Below are 22,009 nucleotides of genomic sequence, written 5' to 3' on the forward strand. Positions count from 1 at the left end.
ACCCTGTCTTCCAGTCACAGCTGCAGCTCCCCATAAAGCATGTCTCCTTGCTATTCCCTCAGCTTCTTCATCCGGGAGCGGCCCTGCCTCATCTCTGCAAATCTCTTTCTGACTTAAGGTCCAATTCAAGCTCCAACTCTTCCATGAAGTCTTCTTTGATCTTGACTCAGGAGGACCCGGTCTGCTCCTCCCCTGGCTATCCCCAGTTCCTTCCAGCTCCAATTATAGCAGGGGTCATCCTATCTTCCATGATTACATACATACACATACACATTCATATATATATATATATATATATATATATATATATATATATATGCATATATATGCCTCGTTCCTCCTCTAGACTGTAAATGCCTAAAGGACATGGAGCGGGTTGGGTTCCTCAATGTATCTCTCACAGCACTTACTTTCAGAGCACAAACAAAAACTATGGAATCAATTGGGAGGTGGAACTCAAGAGACCCAAGTGACACATGAGGGAGTCACAGAGGGAGATCACATTAGTGGAATTTGGTTGGTTGCTTCCATGAAAAGGGTTTGTGCTTTACAGATGCCATCTCATATTATCATCCCTACAGACTCCAGGGGCAGGCATTATTACCATGTCCATCTTACCGGTGAGGGAACTGGGATGTAGTAGGACTCAGTATAAGAAACTAGATGGTAAGTGGCAATGTCAAGCCTCACCTCTGAGAGGCCAGCCCTTGCTTTCTTCCCTCCCCGTTTGGTACTCTGCCTACTCTCAGTACTGTGAGAGGCGTGGTCAGTATCTCTCTCCCTGTGCCACACCTCCAAGCCTAATCAGTCACCTTTGGCTTTAAGGATCATATTTTCCAAACTAAGAATTGGTACATACTGTCTGACAAGGACATTTGATTTCAGAGGTGGCAGGTCAGCATATGTTTGAAGTTGGGGCTGTTCTTGAAAACTAAGGGTGTCTTTTGCAAAATCCTTAGAGAAAGAAGTGAATTCTTAGGGACCCAGAAGGCGGCCTCCAAAGGCCTGCAGCCAGTCAAGCTAATCTCTCTTCCCTTGCCTGGATTCTCCGCGCCACCCCCCCCCCCCCCCCCCCCCCCCCCCCCCCGGCAGGACCAGACATCCCCTGCTTAAGTAAGCCCTCAGCCACAGCTAGCCAATGCTGCTTTCCCCTTACGCTGCCTCCCTCATCTCCCTTTGTCTGGGGTCTCTTTGTCTGTGGTCTCCCTTTGGTTCAGTTTTGAAGCCCTTTGCCCCCTCCCTTCCTTTCTTTTGGTCTGGCAGCTCCCTCCCTCTCTGCGGGACTGCGGCAGTGGCTTGGGGGAGGGGAGTGGGGCTGGGTTGCCATGGTCACGTCGAAGCCGGCCGCAGCTGGCTAGGGCAGCTGCTCCCAACCCCCGGATGGGCGGACAAAGCCAGGCGTCCTTGGCAGTCCCAGACCTGGAACCCCAAAGGCCTGAGACGGGGGGACTGGGGCCCAGGAGAACCCTGAGCTGGAGGTGAGAGGGCAGAAGCCAGAGCTAAACTGGGACGGCAGCAGTGAGGACTGGAGCTGCGCCCATCCCTCACGGGGAGGGACTGCTCTTGGCTGTTGGTGTGGGAGGGAGGCAGCCTGGCCACTGCAGGAGGAGGGGAAGGATGGGGAGTGCCATTGGGGACCGTGGTGGTGCCTCAAATGGGCTGAGGGATTAGGATGTCCCCAGGGGGAGGTCTGGGGTCTCTGTGTCCTGTCACCCAGAAACAGGTTTGACTCAGACATTAGGCCTCTGTCTCCCCTGGTCTGTCTCTCCATTGCCCCTTCCTTTCCTAGCTGCTTACACTTGTCATCTCCCTCTGTCCCTTCATTTCAAACCTTAGGCCTCAGTCTCCCTCCTCTTCTCCATCTCTTGGTTTCACTCCAACCCCTTTATTTTTCTCCTTTGCCCTTGTTTCTGGTCTGCCCACCTCTTAGGGCTCCACACTTTCCTGCCCTCCTTTCTGAGTGCCCCCAATGACTCCCTGTCTCCACTCCAGTTTGTTGCTCTTTCCAGCAAACTTACCCCTTGTGCTGTGTGTGCCCTCATCCCCCCGCCCCCATGTCTTCTCTGATTCATGGTTCCCCTGGTCCTTGGAGTTCCATCCCCACCATCCCATCTTTCCCCACCCCCCAGGCCACCCACAACTGAACTGCCTTGTTTTTCTCCCCATACTATGTCATCTCTCTCCATTCCTTCCACTTCTGGGCCTCAGTTTCCCATTTCTACTTGGGGATATCAAGGCCTGTCTCGTGGTTGCAGCCTTGCGCCCCTGTGCCCGTCAGTTCTCAGTCTTCCCAGCTGCTGACCCGGCCTACTTGCTCCAGAGGCAGCTGCATCTCCTGGGAAGGGGAATGCAGCTAGTGTGTGTGGGACCTTCTGGTCCATCCTCCCTCTCACTGGTCCTGCTGGGCTTCCCTGCGGTGGCCTGAAGCTGCTTCTCTCTCCTACGTGCCTCTCCTCACGTTTTTTGAGCTGTTTCCCTCCTCTCCTTCCTGGGTAGCAGGAAGCCTTTGGCCTAAAGGGGAGGGAATCCTGGATAGGAGGGCATGGATGTGGAAGGAGTGGAGGTTCCTTTGGGGGCTCAGGAAGACATGGGGTTCTCTGGAGTTGGGAGTGATGCAGCAGATGTGGGATGGGCTCCAGGGCCATGCAAGGCTGTGTGGACTCAGTCTTTGGCACTGTTCTGGGGGCCCCTGGATGGCTGGGATTTCCCTCTCTGGCCCCTGGGAATCTCGGCTCAGAGCCCCGCATTCCAGCCGGCTCCAGCCCCCTTTCCGCTGTCACTTGACTCCGCTGGGCCCCAGCCCTGCATCCCTCCCACTCCTCCAGCTTTGGGCTGGGGCGAGGTGGGCATCACTGACCAGGAATTTCTCTTGGGAGAGACCAGGAGGCAAGAGTTTCAGGATTCTATGGTTTCGTCATTCTCCCCAGGGGACCCCTCGGTCTGGCCCCGCCACGTCACCTGGCCGGGAGTGTGGGTCTGGGGTGTGGAATGTCCCAGCGGGGTGTGAGGGGCTGCCGCTCCTCCTTCCCTGAGGCGTCTGGCTGCGGCCCAGCCCCGCTTGCCAGCCCGGGGCTTCCTCCGAGCACAGTCCCTGGAAGGAGGAGCCGAGAGTCGGCCCAGGTGAGGTTACTGGGGAAACCTAGGCCCCGCCCCCGGCCCGGCTCCACCCCCAGCTCAGCCTCCCCGAGGCCCAGACACCCCGGCGGCTGTCTCCAGAGGGGTACGTGCTCTTGGGGACCCCTGGGGATTTGGTCGGACGGGACGGTGGGAAGAGGCAATTCTCCGAGTGACCATGGGGCTGTCTATTAGTGTCTTAGCAGTCGGGCGTCCTTGGATTAGTGTGTTCTGGGGGTTTGGAGCTCTTGCCCATATGTGCCTTAGCCTCTCCCGAGGGCCAACTTCTTCCTGGTAGTACTTTTGTGTACTTATCTGGTTAGGACTTCGTGTTTCTTTCTTGGGACTGTTGTCTGGGACTGCACGTAGGGTGCGAGCTGATATCTGCTGTGAGGTGCAGTGAGGCCGAGATCTGCAATGGACTTAGAGATCTTTCTGAGCCGGTGACATTGATAGGTGGCTGGCAGGTGTGGAGAAGCGGTGTCCTGAGGCCTCTCACCAGAGCTCCTCTGTCCTGCCCACCTCACCCCGCCTCCTTGCATCCATCTTCCCTGGGACTCCTGGTCCTGGTCCTGGTCCTTCTGGGCTGTGTCCGATTTTCTCTTTGCCTCTATCCGCCTCAAGCCCCTCGCCTTGTACAGGCCTATCCCTGCCAGTGGTCAGAGCCTCAACCCCGCCAGGGCCAGAGCTGACTGGGCCTGAGGAAGGCTTGCCCTGAGGATTCCCGGGTCTTGAGCAGGAAGCCCAAAAGAACCGGTGTCTGGGAGTCTGGGCCCCAGGGTCCTTGAGAGGACTGAGGGGGGGGGGGGGGTGGAAGTAGAGAATGGGGCGAGGAGAAAGTGGGGGGCCATCAGGCTCTGGGAAAATCTGGGTTGGGGTGTACAGGACAGGAGGCAGGAGAGTGCCAGAGAGAAGCAAAAGTTGGTGGTGTGAAAAATGTGGGTCTTGGGGGCCTGGTTGGACAGGTGAGCCTGCCCCCTTCCTCCATCCAAACTCCTGCTGCTGGGTTGGGCACCCGGCCTGTGGGAACCTGCTCCTTCCCTGTGCCCTGGGGCTGCCCCCTTCACCTCCCTCTCCAGGAACTGAGCCCAGAAAGGGGGAGTAGGGAGGGGACCATCCCCTCCTGGGGCCTGGATTTGTGGGAGGCCCCAAGCAGGGCCTCAGCTTCGACTGTTCCCTTTAGTGGGGACCGCGGGGGTTGGGCCGCGCGGGTAGGCGGAGGGGGCTGGGCACGCCGCGTGGAGGGGACAGCTGGGTGGTTACCTGGGGGAGGCCGGGACGCATAGGGGAATGCGGGGTGGGCGTGGCAGCCTAGGGGAGCGCGCGGCCGGGAGGGCGGTGCCGGGCGTGGGAGCGGCGGGTACGACGCGGTCCTTGGAGGGGGAAGGGCGGCGACCCGGGCGGGCGGGAGGGGGAGCCGGGCTAGGGGGAGGCGGCGCCTGGGCCCGAGCCGCCCCAGCCCTGGCTCCTCTCCCCGGAACAGGCCCCCGACAGCTGCGCGCGGGAGCCGCCTCCCGACACCCGAGCCTCGCCGGCGCCTCCCCGCTCCCGGCTCCTGGCTCCCTGCGCCTCCCCCGCCCCTCGCCCAGCAGCCGAGGAGGCCCCGCTCCGGGGTCGCACGCAGGGGTCTTCCGGGAAGAGCGATGAGAGGTAGGGGGCGCGGCCGGAGGACCTCTGCGGGACGGAGGGGCGGAGGCAGAGGCCTGGGGCTCCGGGGGAGGCGCGGCGGCCGGGTGAGGGCCTGGCGGCGCTGTTCTTGGTTGTCCAGCCCCGCCAGGCGTGACCCTGCTGCCCTCCCCCCCTTCCCCCCCCCCCCCCCCCAGCGCTCTGGCTTACTGTCTGAATATGGGGGAAACCCCCTGATCTCCGCGAAAGTGTGTTCCAGCCTTGAGGAAGGACCCCTTTTACTCAGTGTGAAGGAACTGACCCACAGGAAGACAGGTGCTCGTGTGTGGTCTCACTGAATCATCTCCTCGGCCCTCTGGAGAAGTGGGCCTGCCCTCCCACCAGGCCAGTCCCTGTGAGCATCTGCTAACTGCTACGCCTCCACTCAGCTCCCAGTTGGGCAGCCTGCCCCTGGCCCAGCAGAGAGAGGCCCTGACACCCTAACCTGCCAGTGACAGCCTCTGGATGGTCATTTGGTTCTGTCGTGAGAATGTGTCACTGCCCGGTGAGCACCATCCTCAGTGTCCCATCCCCCACTCCCTTCCGCACCCCTTCGCACCCCCTCCGGGTCAGACTTCACCCAGCCTTCATCGCACAGGTCCCCTGCTGGCTGGACCTTCCTTTCCAACACCACCACCGCTATCCCCAGTCAGTGTCTGGTGCTGAGACTGCCTCTTGCCGCAGGCACTTAAGTGCATCCGGAGTTGAGTGCTACAGTGGACCCAGGTGAAAGCTGAGAGTATGGGAAAATGGAGCAGTGCCTCCTTATTCCCATTTCCTTCTGTTCCCCACCGCCTTGACTTCCCTCTGGCTTGGTCATGGTGTGTATTAAGGGGTGGGCCCCAGTGCTCTTGGGATGCTGTGCCTGAGACCTTGAGTGTGTGTGTCTCACACTGTCCTCTGATGGTAGGCTCGTGTGGTGTCTGTCATATTATGCTCACAGGTGTCTCAGGATGGCTATGTTTTGTTTGTTTGTTTGTTTGTTTTACAAACATTTTTGATAGTTTATTTATTTTGAGAGCGAGAGAGAGCAGGAGAGGGGCAGAGGGAGAGAGAATCCCAGGCAGGCTCTGCGCTGTCAGCACAGAGCCCCATGCAGGACTTGAACTCATGAACTGTGAGATCATGACCTGATTCAAAATCAAGAGTTGGATGCGTAACTGACTGAGTCAACCCAGGCGCCCTGAAGATGGCTATTAACTAAGTGATGGGATTGGACTTTAAAGAAGGCCAACGTGTGGATGGAGTTGATGTGTGTGTGAGCATCTGCATTTGCCCCCGCTGGGAGTCCATGTGTGTAACAGATTTATGTGGATGTCACATGTGAGTGTCTCTGAAAGTATGTGAAGAGTTGTCTGTTACAGAGGGGGGTGTGGGTGTGGGTGTGGGTGTGGGTGTGTATGCTACATCTAACCCCAGTGTTTACGGGGCTCTGTCAGTAAGCTCTGTAAGCTGGCATGTCTGAGGTCTGTGTGTTTGGGAGGGGGTGGGTATACAGAGCTGTGTGGGTGTTGTCTGTGGTGGAGGGTGGGGGTGAGAGAAGAGAGGGAAGGACCTGCAGCAATGTCCAGGTCTCTGCTTTGTAATTGGTTGAAATGGGGTGGGGTGGGGTGAGGTTAGGGGTAAGTCTTCTGGGCCTGTTCTTCATGAGTCTGAACCCAGTGGAGAGAAATGAGGTGATTGGAGTGTTGGAGGGGTTGGATTGCCTCAGACATCTGTGTGTTTCTCTGCTTGGCTCTGTGCCCTGTGCTTCTGAGCCCGCTCTATTTACCTCTTGCTTTGTGTTTCTCGCCCCGTCTCCCCCTGCCTCCTATCCTCTGCCTGTCTTTGTATCTTTGCCCGGGGCTCCTCTAGCTCCGTCTGGCTCTGATGACTCATCTGGGATAGGCATGAAGGTTACCCACGGGAACAAGGGCCCCGCTGTTCCCGAGAGAGGTGGGGGTGGAGAGCGGCACCCAGGAATTCCAGGCCAGCCGCCTGGGACCTTGTAGCCTGCTCCCCTGAACATGGCTCCTGGACCTCCAAGGGACCAGGTGTGATTCCTCTGGCTCTAGCTCTTCTTTGATGCCTGGGTACCCCCCGCAACTCAGTCAGCCCCCTCAGCTGCTGCTTCAGAGCTGTGGGGTCTCAGCTGCCTCTTACATTCCTGCCCAAGAGCATTATGGGAGCAGCTGGAGGAGGACAAAGGGATGGGGGAGTGTCCCCCCACTCTTCCTACCTCCTGGGGTGACCTGGCTTCCCTGTCTTTAGACCCGCCCTCATCTCCAAGGCAACGCAGGCCTTTCCTAGCTCTGGGCTTTTCCTTCAGAAGCAGCCACCTTCAGAAAGTGCGACCTTGGGGGACAGGATGTCTGGGTCTTAGGAAGGGAAGACAGAGCAGGGAGAGCTGGAATGGGATGCTTTGGAACTGATGGCAGATATGGCACTAGGGGTCTCGGGATTCCAGGACCTGGAGAACTCAGTGCAGTCCTCCAGGAAGAGGAGAGGTCAGAACAGTTTTTCCTGCAGCTGGGGCTGGGGAGGGTACATACCTGGATTCACAAGGAGATGCCAATTGGAATGGTTTTAGGCCACGCTTGCCACCTGGGCCCTGGTGAAGAAGAGCAGGGATTCTCAAACTTTGATGGGCACAGATCACCTGGGGATTATATTAAAATGAAGATTCTTTTTCTTTCCTCCAATTTTTTATTTAAATTCTAGTTATAGTTAACACATAGTGTAATTTTGGTTTCACGAGTAAAATTTAGTGATTCATCACTTACATATAGCACCCGGTGCTCATCATTAAAGTGCCCTCCCTTAATGTCCATCACCCATCCTGCCCATCCCTCCCCCACCCCCCATCTCCCTCCATCAACCCTCAGTTTGTTTTCTACCGTTAAAGTCTCTTTTGGTTTGCTTCCCTCCCTCTTTTTTCCACTTCCCATATGTTCATCTATTTTGTTTCCTAAATTCTGCCAGTTTGCCTTCCTACCAACAATGTAAGAGGGTTCCCCTTTCTCCAAAATGCATATTCTGATTCAGCAGATCTAGGGTAGGGGTGAGATTCTGCCTGTCTCCTAAGATGCTGGTCCAGGGATTACACTGGGCTTAGTGCGGCTACAGAAGACAGTGAGATTGGAAGGCACTGGGGTCCCCCACTTCTCTTAGAATTCTGAGCTCCTAGGTGGAGAGGAGACCAGAGTTTAGGCCAGTGTTTGGCACATGGGAAGCATTCTAAAAATATAGCTGATGCTCTTAAACAATGACTGCTTTGTCACTTTCCTCCTATTATTCCCAAAGCAGCCCATTCTGTCTGTTGTTGGCTGTTGTGACTCTGTCTGTTGTGACTCAGTCTCCTTGATTGCCCTTTAACTTACCCTACTACTTACCACTTGTTTTGTCCCCTGCAGAGATGCTGCCTCCACCCCCTTAGGCCTGAGGAGTCAGGAGCTATGGGGCCAGGGGCCCTCTCATCTCTACTGTTGCTGTCGCTGCTCTTAGTGGCAACTGGAGATGCTGACATGAAAGGACATTTTGATCCTGGTAAGGAGATTGGCTCCTGGGTCCCTGAGGATGGGGCTTTGGGAGACAGAGTTCAGGGACCTTGACCCTCCGTGTGCCTGTGTTCACCCAGCCAAGTGCCGCTATGCCCTGGGCATGCAAGACAGGACCATTCCAGATGGGGACATCTCTGCCTCCAGCTCCTGGTCAGACTCTACTGCTGCTCGCCACAGCAGGTACCTGGCACCCCTGGGACTGCTCTGGAGGAACTTTCTGGGGCCTCTACTTGCCCTTCCAACTCCTCTGCCCATGCCAAGAGGCTTCTGGTAGGGCAAATGCCAATGAACTTCCCCACCCCCAATGCTGGGGGAGCTATAAATACAAGAGACAGAGACAGACCAGATGTTCCTTGTGATCTCTTGCCCCGTCCCAGGCTGGAGAGCAGCGACGGGGATGGGGCATGGTGTCCTGCAGGGCCTGTCTTTCCAAAGGAAGAGGAGTACCTACAGGTGGATCTGCGGAGGCTGCACCTGGTAGCTTTGGTGGGCACCCAGGGGCGGCATGCTGGAGGCCTGGGCAAAGAGTTCTCCCCCAGCTACCGGCTACGTTACTCCCGAGATGGCCACCGCTGGATGGACTGGAGGGATCGCTGGGGTCAGGAGGTAAGGCTGGCAGGGGCAGCCCCCAGGAAAGGCTGGTTCTCCTCTCTTCCCCACTTTAAATGCCACCTGTCCACTGACGACTCTCCCAATTTATACCCTCTCTGGCCCAAGACTTTCCCTTGAGCTGCATCTAGTGTTGCAAACCTGACTACCTTCTAGGCCTTTCCACCTGGATGTCTAATGGGTTCTCAAACCTACCATAAATTTCCCTAGTTGAACTCGAATCCCATTCCCACTCCACAACTGCTCCTCTCCTAGCTCAGGCCAGTTGCTCAGGCCATAAGCTAAGATACCGCTCATTTCTCTGGTCTCTCACCTGCTAGTTCCAAAGCACCAGCAAGGCCAGTCTGTTCTACCTCCATGATATTTCCTAAATCCAACCACTTGTCACCGCCTCTACCTCTACCACCCTAGGCCCTGCTCACACCATCCCCAGCTTAGATGAACACACTGGTCTCCGGAACTGTTTTCCTGGCTCCTCTCTGTTTCCACCTGAGATCATATCTCCACCTAGTGGCTACAGACACTCTACCTGAGAAAATGCAAATCAGATGAGGTGCACTTGGCTTATAGCCCTCCACTGGCTTTCCACTCTGCCAGAACAAAAGCTGAGCTCCGTCCTGGGTGCAGAAGCTTAGCTTGCCCTGGCTCTTGCCTGTATCCCTTACTTCTCTTTCCTATTCTTGTTCCACCTGGGCCCACTGGTTTTCTTGCTGTTCCTGGAACAAGCAAGGGTTTGTCCCACAGCCTCAGGACATTTTTGCATGCTGTTCTCTGTGCCTGGAAAGCTTCTCCCCCAGATCCTCAGGTTCTCCTTCCACTCAGTTCTCCTCTAAATATCACCTCCTCAGAGAGCCCACCTCCCCCTACTCCAGCTCCACACCCTGCCTCTTGTTCTTCACAGCTGTTTTTCCTACTGGAATCTCAGTACTGCAAGGGGAGAGGGGAGGGACGGATGTTTACCACTGAGAACTTGCATAGCTGGCACAGAGTAGGCACTCAACCAGTGCCTGCTGAGTGAACAGAGATAATGGGGTAAAGGTGGGGGGAGCCAAAGCAGGGGTGCAGAGCTGTGAGGGACTGGATAGAATCTGTGCACAGCGGGATGGGTGGCTTAGAGACAAATGGAGACAGACAAAGAGTCGAAGCTGACACTGGTGGTAGAGGACAGACTGTCAGGCTGAGAGATGTGTCAGAGATCTTTGCTGCGGCCCCTTGTTTTACACATGCCTGGCTGTACCCCATATCCCTGTATGCTTAACACCACCCTTCATGAATCTCTCTGGCCACTGTGTGCTGGGCCAGGGAACAGCTGGTGACTGGGAAGTTAGATCCAACCTGTAGCCTTTCCCACTCATGCATGCTGTTTCCTGGGCAACAGGTGATTTTAGGTAATGAGGACCCTGGGGGAGTGGTACTGAAGGACCTTGGACCCCCCATGGTGGCCCGACTGGTTCGCTTCTACCCCCGAGCTGACCGGGTCATGAGTGTCTGTCTGCGGGTGGAGCTCTATGGCTGCCTCTGGAAGGGTGAGTCATTCAGACCCCCAAGAATTTGTTTCCTGGCCTGGGGCCTGGGGAGTGAGGCCTGGGGAGAAGGGCATCCAGGATCCTCTTTCTCTTGTTGGGAAGCTGTCACTCTGAGTGAGGAAGGGCCTGGCCAACATTGCCTCCTCCATGCTGGTGGGCCTGTGGAAGGACACAAGAAGGGAAATGACGCAGGGGAGGTGGCGGGAGGCTTCCTGCCTCTAACACCTCTTCTCCTATCCTGCCCCAGATGGACTCCTGTCTTACACAGCCCCTGTGGGGCAGACGATGTACTTATCTGAGGCAGTGCACCTCAATGACTCCACCTACGATGGACATACCACACACGCTGTTGGCGGGTAAATGAGGCAGGCCCTGCGGGGCATGAGCCTATGTGCTGGAGGGAGGATGCAGTGGATGTGTTAAGGAGTCTGGGCAGTGAGATGGAAGAAGTGGGGAAAGGGTTAGGTGGGGCCTTGGGGACACAGGATCAGGATTGAGGGTAGCAAGGCAACTACTAGCTCATGTGACTCTTTGTGGGAATTAGAAAAAGGCAACCCTTTGCTAATACACATCTGTTGGAAACTGTCACAGTAAATTCACACAACGTAGGTTGAATGGTGCCTCCGAGAGATGGTGCCTTCCTGCAGCTTGTAGCTGCAAAGTACCTTGACAATCCTGGGGTTGGAAAAGAGAGAACCACAGGAAGGAAGTTGGGGCAGGAGGTAGGGGCTGGTCCAGACTGGCTGGGGTTGGGGTTGCAGAGCACTTAAATGGGTGGCACTCTCTTCTCTCCCACCCTCCTCTTCCTTGGCTCCCCTGCTCTCCAGGTTGCTGTATGGAGGTCTGGGTCAGCTGGCAGATGGTGTGGTGGGGCTGGATGACTTTAGGAAGAGCCAGGAGCTGCGGGTCTGGCCAGGCTATGATTATGTGGGATGGAGCAACCACAGCTTCCCAGGCGGCTACGTGGAGATGGAATTTGAGTTTGACCGACTGAGGGCTTTCCAGGCCATGCAGGTAAGTGTGTGCAGCTCTTAGGCAAGGTTATGAGACCAGGGTGGTTGCCCCTGGGGTGCTTGCCCAGGCTCTCTTGGCTTTGACCCTGTGTCCCTCCTCCCTTCCCCCCAGGTCCACTGTAACAACATGCACACCCTGGGAGCCCGCCTGCCTGGTGGGGTGGAATGTCGCTTCAAGCGGGGCCCTGCCATGGCCTGGGAGGGGGAGCCTGTGCGCCACGCCCTGGGGGGCAGCCTGGGGGACCCCAGAGCCCGGGCTGTGTCAGTGCCCCTGGGCGGCCGCGTGGGCCGCTTTCTGCAGTGCCGCTTCCTCTTTGCTGGGCCTTGGTTACTCTTCAGCGAAATCTCCTTCATCTCCGGTAAGCCCCTGGTCTATGCCCAATCCTCAACCTCTGGGATCACCAACCCGCAGTACCCACTCCTGGCACCAAAGTATCCACTCCTGGCACCATGTTTATGTAGCACTCATGAGACTTTGCAAGCAGGGATGCTCCAAATAATTTGAACACCTCCCTACCCCTTCCCCCCATCTCTGTCTTTTACTTTATGAGCCCTTCACTCATGACTGATATTGAGCAAGTAGGACAGTGTTGGCTGTAAAAATACTGAAGTACTCTGTGCTGGTTAAGAAATAACCTCTTCTCCAGGCTTCCTTATACCCAGCTCCCCACTTGGGCCTCTCTCTGGGAGTCCTGCCTCTCCCCATAATCCAGCACCTAAAAAGTTGACATCCACAACAGCCAGGCCCCTCCCATTCTGACTGGTTGGTACATATACCCAGTGTCAGCCCTGCTCCTGGAAGTAGAATTCCGTAGGTCTCATGCAAGTAGCTTTTCTTTGGTCCGTCTTCCCTATCTGACTCCTTCCTTTCTTCTCTTCCTTCTTTGCAGATGTTGTGAATGACTCCTCTCCAACTTTGGGGGGCACCTTCCCACCAGCTCCCTGGTGGCCACCTGGCCCACCTCCCACAAACTTCAGTAGCTTGGGTGAGCAGCCCTGGGGCCTCCTCCTGGACAAGTGTATTCTGGGCTACTATCCCTCCATGCCCCGCCCCCAACTTGGGTAGGAAGTGGTTCTGACTCTCCAGTGCTTCTGATTCTCTGTCTCTGCCAGAGCTGGAGCCCAGGGGCCAGCAACCTGTGGCCAAGGCTGAGGGGAGCCCGACTGCCATCCTCATTGGCTGTTTGGTGGCCATCATCTTGCTGCTGCTGCTCATCATTGCCCTCATGCTGTGGCGGCTGCACTGGCGCAGACTCCTCAGCAAGGTGGGCAGAACAAGGGCAGGGCCCAAGCTACAGGGTGGGTGGGTGTGGGTAGGAGGTGTTGGGGGGTATAGCCTGGAGAGGACAGACAGGGTGTGGGTGTGGAGAGTGAGGCCAGGCTGAGGCCAATGTGTGTGGGGAATCCTGATTAGTTTGGGTCCTGCAGGGACCACAGAACATTGTCTAATTAGAATAATTAGAGGTGGGCTTAGTAAAGAGATAGGTTATAGAGGAGTGGGCAGATGTATGAAAATTAGAAGGAGTAGTGCAATTTCCACAGATCTGTTACCGCCCATAGGCCTGGAAGATGAGAGGAGGGCAGTTGCTGGAAACTGGAGGAGTGAGTCTGGGGAAAGGGTTCCTTGAGAGGGGCAGTGGACTTTGCTTCAGGGACACAGCTAGCCTAGGTACACCTCTCAGGGAGAGGCTGGGAGCATAATCACCCTGACCTCACTTCCCGCCTGCCCAACAAATTCCTCTTGGGCCAACCCAAACCAAGCCTGTTGATACAGTCCACACTGGTCCACCTTCTGGGGTAGAAGCTGGATGGGAAAGGTGGAGAGTGAAGCTAGAGAGGCAGGGAGGAGCTAGAGGAAGAAACCTGGCACACTCTGAGCCCATGCCTTCTTGGCAAGAATCAGTGGTGGTGATATGCATGAAGGTTGAATGATTCCATAATTATCTGGTCAGATTTGGGTTGGAATCCCAGAATGGTACATCAGGGGACTCACTCGTATGCTCTTGAACCTCTGTTTCTTTACCTGTGAAATAGAGTTAATAGTAGATACAACTGTGGGACTGTCGTGAGGACTGAAGGGGAGAAGGTGGGCATGGCATTTAATGAGCTGGAATCATGCACTAAACAGTAGCCACAGTTAACCTTCCCATTCCCATGACAAGGCTGAGCGCCGGGTATTAGAAGAGGAGCTGACAGTTCATCTGTCTGTCCCTGGGGACACCATCCTCATCAACAACCGCCCAGGCCCTCTTGAACCACCCCCTTACCAGGAGCCCCGGCCTCGTGGGAATCCGCCCCACTCTGCTCCCAGTGTTCCCAATGGCTCTGGTAAGACCTGCTTTGTTCTAGTCCCACCACCATCCTCTGCCTGTTTTTTTATGGTATCCCTTTTCCTCTCTGTTCCCATTCCCTTTTCCTGTCTTCTCCAGATTCAACTCATTTTCTTATTTCTGTGCCCCTGGTCACCACACTCTGTGTCACTCCATGTCCCTACCATATAATCTTCCTTAAGAATTTTCTATGTATTACCCATAATCCCTAGTGGCCTTATCCTGTCTCAGTGTCCCATACACATCTCTCTTCTCTATTGTTCCCTCTCATTATGTCTTCCTGGCCCCTCTCCTTTCTCCTAGATTCACTGCATTCATTCCGTCCGTCTGTCCATCCATTATCCATCCTTCTATCTGAATTCATACATCCATCCATCTATCTGTCCATCTTTTTGTCTATCCACCATTTGACCATTTGTCTATCATCCATCCATCTATCAATAAATATTCACACATCTATTCATCCATCCATCATCCATTCAACCACCCATCCATCCTCTGTCTATCCATCTATTCATCCATTATCAATCCATGTTCATCTATCCATTCACCTATTCATCCATCTATCCATCCATCCACCATCCAGCCATTCATCCATCATCCACCTATTCATCTATTCATACATATTTATCCATCTATTTGTTCATCTCTCCATGCATCCATCCATCTATCCATTCATCTATCACCCACCCATTCATCTACTCATATATATTCATCCATCCATTTGTTTATCTGCCTATCCATCCGTCCATTCAACTATTTGTTTGTCATCCATGCATCTATCCACTGATCTATCCATTCCTTCATTCATTATTCATCCAGCTATCCAGCACCCTCCAGACCCTTGTTTTATCCTGTCCCTGTCTCTCAGTACATCCATCCCCATCAGCTCTGGTCTTGCCCTATTCCAGGTCTCCCTGTCTGTCTAGCCTTGAGTCTCATCCCTTCCCCGTGTCTCCCCCCCTTCCTTTTCCCGACAGCGTTGCTGCTCTCCAATCCAGCCTACCGCCTCCTTCTGGCCACTTACGCCCGTCCCCCTCGAGGCCCCGGCCCCCCCACACCCGCCTGGGCCAAACCCACCAACACCCAGGGTAAGCCCCTCTGCCCCTGGGCTTCTCCAGGCTCCCCATACCTCTACTGGGGCAGGGAAAAGTCCTCACATCTTGCACTCCCTCCTCTCCCTGCTGTGGCCTCTTCTGCTCTCCTGAGCTCCCAAGGAGGAAGCTCTTATGCCTTTAGCTCTGTGCTGTGCTTGCTCCTTCTTAAGGCCTTTCCCTTGAGCAGAGGAGCAGAAAGCTCAACGGTTCTCAGCTCTGTCCTCCTTTTCCTCTTCCACCCCATCTTTTTTGCTCTCCAGACCCAGAGAGGAGGTTGCTATGCTGACCCCAGGTTCTCTTGTAACTCCTTCTTTGTTTCCCCTCTCTAGAGCTGCCAGGAGGAGGGCCTCTCACCCTGGGTGCTTGCCCTCTCCCCCCATGTGTTCTCTCTCTGCAGTCCCAGAGGTGAAGGCTCACACCCTGCCCTTCCTGTCTGCTCCTCCTCTTCTTGATGTTGCCTTCTCATTGTTCCCCCCTCCCAGAGCTAAGAGAGGACAGCTCTGCTTCCTCTTCTTTGTCTGTAGTTTCCTTGTTGTGCTGGCTGTGAGGAACTGTTCTCCTCTCCTCCTTTCTGTGTGCCCCTGTCTCTGCTTGTCTTTGAGCTTGGGGTGTTGGGTTAGGGAGGGTTTGGGTAACCACAGCAGGGAGGAGCCAAGGCTGAAAGCAAGGGGGTGTGAGGTGGGTAGAACAGCTGTGAACAGGAGGGGCTGACAGTGAGTGGAACAAGGGTTTGGAAAGTAGGGGGTGACTGGATGACTGGCACCATCCTTCTTCCAGTGGTGGGTAGAGGAATTCCTCTTCCAGCCAAGAGTTACCTCATGGTCTCTTGGGCTGTGCTGGGATCCCTAGAGAATAGACTTTATGTCATTCTTTGTTCAACCATTTCTATTGCCTTAAACTCTGGAACAGCTAACTCTCATCTCATGCCAGCGTCTTCTCTGGTTTGAGGTTGGTGGGTAGAATACCAAGAAGATGGAGAGTAGTCCGAGTCTTTCACCCAACAGGGAGACAGGGGGCCTCTGGGAGCCTGCGGTGGAGAGCCATGGCTCTCAGGGGCTGCTCCTGATGCCTTGTCCTGTCTTCTTTCCCCTCAACTTTCCAGCCTGCAGTGGGGACTATATGGAGCCTGAGAAGCCGGGTGCCCCGCTTCTTCCCCCACCTCCCCAGAACAGCGTGCCCCATTATGCCGAGGCTGACATTGTCACCCTGCAGGGCGTCACTGGGGGCAACACCTACGCTGTGCCTGCACTGCCCCCAGGGGCTGCTGGGGATGGGCCTCCCAGAGTGGATTTCCCTCGGTCTCGGCTCCGCTTCAAGGAGAAGCTTGGTGAGGGCCAATTTGGGGAGGTAAGGAAGATCCCTGCCCAACTCTCAGTAGTGTCTCGACTATCTGGGACTCTGATGCCATGCCCATATGTCCCTCTTGGTTGGAATCTGTCAGCTGTGACTGTGTTATTCCAGTTGACCCTGTGACCTCAGTGAACTGTGTGACTATCTAACAAATGAGCTTTCCCCAGGTACATCTGTGTGAGGTAGAGAATCCTCAAGATCTGGTCAGTCTTGATTTCCCCATTAATGTGTGCAAGGGCCACCCTTTGCTGGTAGCTGTCAAGATCCTACGGCCAGATGCCACCAAGAATGCCAGGTGAGGAGCAGGCATGGTGTCTGGAGATAAGGAAGGGAGGCCATGAAGAGTGGGGAGTGATCTAGAGACCAACAGAGGGGGAGTGTCTGGGGAAAGAAGTTTCCATCTTAGGCTGATCTCAGCCCAGGTCTCAGTGCCACTAGTGAGTTAGCTTGTCTGCTGGGGTTAGGGTGCTGGTCTACATGAGCAGGAGAGATGGTGCAGGTCAGCCCCTCAGTGTCCCTGCCATCTACCTGCTTCTCTAGGAACGATTTCCTGAAGGAAGTGAAGATCATGTCGAGGCTAAAGGACCCAAATATCATCCGGCTCCTGGGCGTGTGTGTGCAGGACGACCCTCTCTGCATGATTACTGATTACATGGAGAATGGTGACCTCAACCAGTTCCTCAGTGCCCACCAGCTAGAGGACAAGGCGACTGAGGGCCCCCCCGGGGATGGGGAGGCTGCCCAGGGGCCCACCATCAGGTACCCACTTACTTAGGCTGGCCCTTCCCTGAGAGCTCCCCAAGGCGGTCTCCTCTCCCCTTGTTCCAAACCAGAGGGAGAGAGGGGAGCATGGGATAGGGAGGCAGGTAGATGTTCAGGGGGGTGGGAGCTGGGATGAGGAACATGTGGCCATGTTCATCTGGGGACTGAGGAGCAAAAGGCCAAAGTTACTATCTTGTAGATGGTGAGGGACTTGGGCTCTGTCAGGCATCCCCCGCCGTTCTCACCCTTGCCTGAGTCCAGACAATAAAGCGTAGTTCCCTGGGTCATATGAACCAAACAAATGTTGAGTGGGCACCTACCCCTGGCCTCTACATGGGCATTCCATCTCTGCACCAGAAATAGATGTAACCCAGTCCCAGGGAGTGGGCTCCCCTTCCTCTCCTGGGAATCTGTGAGATGGGGATCAGTCTGGGGCTGCCCCAGTGACCTTCTGTTATTGGTTCCCTTCCTCAGCTACCCCATGCTGCTACACGTGGCAGCTCAGATTGCCTCGGGCATGCGCTATCTGGCCACCCTCAACTTTGTGCATCGGGACCTGGCCACAAGGAACTGCCTGGTTGGGGAAAATTTCACCATTAAAATCGCTGACTTTGGCATGAGCCGGAACCTCTACGCTGGGGACTATTACCGAGTACAGGGCCGGGCAGTGCTGCCTATCCGGTGGATGGCTTGGGAATGCATCCTCATGGTGAGAGGCCCTGAGAGAGGCATGCAGGGTGCAGGGGAGGGGAGGTGGGGGAAGACAGGGCATGGGGAGGCCAGGGGAGGAGAGCACAGGCTGCTCTGTGGTCTTGGTCAGTCACTTGCCTTCCCTGGACTGCAGATTCCTCCTCAATAAAGTGAGGGTTTGGGCCAGTGCTCTGCAAGGTTCTTTCTGGCTCTAGGGCCCAGAGAAAGTGGGGAGGAGTGGTATGATGGGAAAGGGTCCAGGAGCCAAAAGTGGGTACAAGAGCTGGAGTCTAGGTGGCAGAGAGCAAGAGAAGTAAGGAGAGACAGGAGGCTAGAGATAGAAAGGTACGAGTTGGGAGAAAATCAGGACCAGAAAATGGGGGGGGGGGCAGGGTGGGGAGGGAGGGTGGGTAGAAAAGGAAAGAGGCGAAAGAGAGGACTAGACCCTGAGAAAGAAGGCAGAGCCAGAAGGAGGGAGGAGCAGACTTGTTGGGAGAGGGGGCCAGCCAAGAGGGAGTCCTGCTGGGGTAAGTGCTAAGTGGACACGGGGCTCCCTGTGGGGAGAGGAGGAGGGTTTGTGTGGCCTGATGCCCTTGTCTGCCTTTGTTGCTTTATCCACATACCAGGGGAAGTTCACGACTGCAAGTGATGTGTGGGCCTTTGGGGTGACCCTGTGGGAGGTGCTGATGCTCTGCCGGGCCCAGCCCTTTGGGCAGCTCACTGATGAGCAAGTCATCGAGAACGCAGGGGAGTTCTTCCGGGACCAGGGCCGGCAGGTCAGAACAGAGGAGAGGGTTGTGGGTCTGGGAGGGCCAGAGCCTGTCATCTTGGGGACTAAAGAACATTTGTTCCCTGCCTTTCATCCACCCCACCACAATGCAGGTATACCTGTCTCGGCCCCCTGCCTGCCCACTAGGCCTGTATGAGCTGATGCTTCGGTGCTGGAGCCGGGAGCCTGAGCAGCGACCACCCTTTTCCCAGCTACATAGGTTTCTGGCAGAAGATGCTCTCAACACAGTGTGAATCACACACCCAGCTGCCCCTTCCTCAGGGAGGATTCAGGTGAAGCCAGAGGCAATAAACAAGAGGATTTAACATCACCCCCACTCCATTCCCATTCCCGACCACCCTTCACCTCTGAGAGAGAGGCAGTGTGACCATAGGTGGGCTGGGCCTGCCAGGGAGCTGATGCCTTCCCTTCCTCGGACACACTCTCATTTCCCCTTCCTGCTCCCCTCCTGGAAGCCTCGGCCACCCACCCAGCTGGCCCTGTGGATGGGATCCTCTCTGACCTCTTCTAGTCATCCCTGGGGGGGTAAGATGGGGGCAAATGTAGGGCAGACACTGGATAAGGCCTATTGGAGCACCTGGGCCCCACTGGACAACACTGGTTCCTGGAGAGAAGGCTGTGGCCTCCCCAGCCTCTCTTTCCGTCACACACTGGACCCCACTGGCTAATAACCTGGGGATGAGGAGGACAAGAAAGGGAGGATGTTCCCGTGTTGCCTTGTTCTTACTCCTGGAATGGTCCTTGGCTTTGGCTTCTCCCTCCTCTATCCTCTGAAACACTGGACCTGGGGGTGATTCCTGTCCCCTCCCCCCCCCTCCCTCCAGCCATCCCTACTTCCCACCTGCTGTGTTGTAGCTAGAACTTCTCTCAGCCTGTATGTTTCTGTGGATTAAGTACTGGGATTAGGGGAAAAGAGGGAGCAAGGGCCTGTGGCCTTGGGGTTGGACATCTCTGTTGTAGCTGCCATATTGGTTTTTCTATAATCACTTGGGGTTTGTACATTTTTGGGGGGAGAGACACAGATTTTTACACTAATATATGGATCTAGCTCAATGCAATTTTAATATCCTGCACTAGGCAGGTAATAATAAAGGTTGAATTTTCCACAGCTGTGAGTGGGTTTCTTGGGGTTTTGGTAAAATCTGCTTCCTGTATCCACTCCCAATGCATTTCCTTTCTTCTCCCTTTTTCTCCTTCTCCCCATTCCATTTCCTACTGTGTATTTTGCCCAACACAGTGTTCTGTTGTCTCTCTATAAGCCAGGTTCTTGCCTCTGGGACCTCAGGTCCTACGTGAATGTATGAACCTTGTCAGCTCCATTGGGAGCTCTGCAGGAGGCTTGGAGGGGGGTGAATTAGGCCAGGGGTCTTAACCTTAACCCATGGAACCCTTTGGCAGTGTCAAGAGGTCTACTGATTCCTCCTGAGAATTATTTTAAAACCCATTACACAGGGACCCCTGGGTGGCTCAGTCTCTGTTAAGTGTCCAAGTCTTGGTTTTGGCTCAGGTCATGACCTCACGGTTTCCTGAGTTCAAGCTCCATGTCAGGCTCTGTGCTGACAGTGCAGAGCCTGCTTGGGATTCTCTGTCTCTCTCTCTCTGCCCCTCCCCTATTCATGCTGTCTCTGTCTCTCTCAAAATAAATAAATAAACTTAAACATTATAGGGCGCCTGGGTGGCTCAGTCGGTTGAGCGTCCGACTTCAGCTCAGGTCATGATCTTTCTGTCTGTGAGTTCGAGCCCTGCGTCGGGCTCTGTGCTGACAGCTCGAAGCCTGGAGCCTGTTTCAGATTCTGTGCCTCAATCTCTCTCTCTGCCCCTCCCCCACTCATGCTCTGTCTCTCTGTCAATAATAAACATTAAAAAAAACTACACACACATAAATGTGTATATATCACATATATATCACAGAGATCAATTGAGTTTACTAAAATGTTTAAAAAACATTTAACTGTTTAAAAAAACACAGTAACCTACATATTTCTTTTAAATATATTTAATAGGGGCGCCTGGGTGGCTCAGTTGGTTGAGCATCCGACTTCGGCTCAGGTCATGATCTCACGGCTCATGAGTTTGAGCCCCATGTCGGGCTCTGTGCTGACAGCTCAGAGCCTGAAGCCTGCTTCCGGTTCTGTGTTTCCCTCTCTCTGCCCCTAACCCACTCGCATTCTGTCTCTGTCTCTCTCAAAAATAAATAAACATTAAAAAAATTTTTAAATATATTTAATAACAAGATCTAGCAGCAGGTGTAGTAACTCTTAATGTCTCCAAATAGTAATAAGCATAAGAAATACTTGACACTGGGAGATTTCTATAAAGGTAGTGGGATATGAAAATAGATGTGGTGTCTTAGTGACAAGACCCAGGTCCTACTAATACTACTGAGGGTTTTGCTCATATTCATTCTTGGAGGGAGTGCCAAATTTCAGTTAGAGATTAATAAAAACAGAGGTGTAATTTTTTTTGGGGGGGGGGCCAATTCTAGGACTCCCTTCCAGGGTCTGGAAGTCCCAGGGGGAGAATCCTTGGATTAGGCTGATCAAATGTACAGATGACCTAATAGGTGTGAGCTCTTTGGATGGGAGCTAGAATCAAGAGCCTAAATTATCTCAGAGGTTTGGAAGGATGAGCCACAACCACCGAGAGAGTATTTAACAGAGTTTAAATTGGTTGGGGAAAAAAAAATCACTTGCAAGTATTGGACAAGGCAGACCTATCTTGATGGAAGTTCCTGTGAAATAAAGACCCTGGAGTCTTGGTTGATGATATTCACAAAATGAGCCAAATGGGTAATGAAGATACCAATAAAGATAGTTAAATCTTATGTTGAATTAATAGCCCCTTGGGATCCAGGTCACAGATTCTGCTGAAACCTATGAAGGTCCGAACACTGTGACCCATGTTTTAAGACATGCATTGATGGGTCAGGAGTTTAGAGGCCACAACCCAGCATGGTGAACAATGGAAGCCATAGCAATGAGCCGAGAACTCCATAGCTCTAGGCCTATGCAACCACCTAGTGTTCATTTGAACTTGTCTTGGTGTGTTCAAAGCTGCTCCTTCATGGTTTCCTGACTCAGTGAATGGCAGCATCATCCACTCAGCTGCACAAGCCAAAAACCGGGGGAGCATCCTTGACACCCTTTTCCTCTACCCTCACCTCCCAAGTGCAGTCTATCATGAAGCTCTGTTGATCTTTCCAGATTTCCCTCAAATTTATCATTTCTATCTCCATCTCCATCCTGGCACACACTACCTCCCATCTTGTTGGGACCACTGCAGTGGTCTCCCAGGGTTTGTTCTTGTTCTCTGATTTGTTTTCAGCCCTGCAGTCAGACATAAATCTGACCCCCACTACTTTATTTCAAATCCTTTAATGGCTCCTGTTGACCCTAGAGTAAATAAAATCTTCTGACCAAGTTTGCCCTCTCCTTCCTTCAGCATCCTTCCCCACCCTGTCTTTTATGTATCACTGGCCTACTTTCAGTTCTTGTAAGTGGCCATAGTCCCTCCTGCCATGGCCT

At 54.3% G+C, this 22,009-nt stretch overlaps 1 protein-coding gene across 5 annotated transcripts; it reads left to right on the forward strand.

Annotated features, from left to right (window-relative positions):
- Window positions 1-1,352: 1,352 nt before the first annotated feature.
- Window positions 1,353-19,593, forward strand: DDR1 (discoidin domain receptor tyrosine kinase 1). 5 transcript variants are annotated; one of them, XM_078446708.1, is made up of 19 exons: window positions 4,517-4,764; window positions 4,938-5,284; window positions 8,172-8,304; window positions 8,396-8,498; window positions 8,696-8,924; window positions 10,306-10,453; window positions 10,701-10,809; window positions 11,281-11,467; window positions 11,579-11,825; window positions 12,357-12,452; window positions 12,580-12,731; window positions 13,629-13,794; window positions 14,777-14,887; window positions 15,996-16,240; window positions 16,411-16,538; window positions 16,784-17,002; window positions 17,480-17,714; window positions 18,322-18,471; window positions 18,578-19,593. In XM_078446708.1, the coding sequence occupies exons 2-19, from the start codon at window positions 5,270-5,272 to the stop codon at window positions 18,716-18,718; spliced, it is 2,814 nt and encodes a 937-aa protein (XP_078302834.1). In that variant the 5' UTR covers window positions 4,517-4,764; window positions 4,938-5,269; the 3' UTR covers window positions 18,719-19,593. The 5 variants fall into 5 exon arrangements, with proteins under 5 accessions (XP_060471003.1, XP_060471004.1, XP_078302834.1 ...); XM_060615020.2 differs by lacking the exons at window positions 4,517-4,764; window positions 4,938-5,284 and adding an exon at window positions 1,353-1,478; XM_060615021.2 differs by lacking the exons at window positions 4,517-4,764; window positions 4,938-5,284 and adding an exon at window positions 3,110-3,220.
- The last annotated feature ends 2,416 nt before the right edge of the window (window positions 19,594-22,009 follow it).

This window comes from Panthera onca, chromosome B2 (assembly GCF_046562875.1).
Source record: "Panthera onca isolate mPanOnc1 chromosome B2, mPanOnc1 haplotype 2, whole genome shotgun sequence".
Lineage (NCBI taxonomy): Eukaryota > Metazoa > Chordata > Mammalia > Carnivora > Felidae > Panthera > Panthera onca.

Bases quoted from the DNA above. Each gene is read 5' to 3' on its own strand.
- DDR1 (XM_078446708.1), top strand. The intron at 8,499-8,695 runs GTACCTGGCACC...GCCCCGTCCCAG, and splicing joins ACTGCTGCTCGCCACAGCAG to GCTGGAGAGCAGCGACGGGG. The intron at 14,888-15,995 runs GTAAGCCCCTCT...TCAACTTTCCAG, and splicing joins CAAACCCACCAACACCCAGG to CCTGCAGTGGGGACTATATG.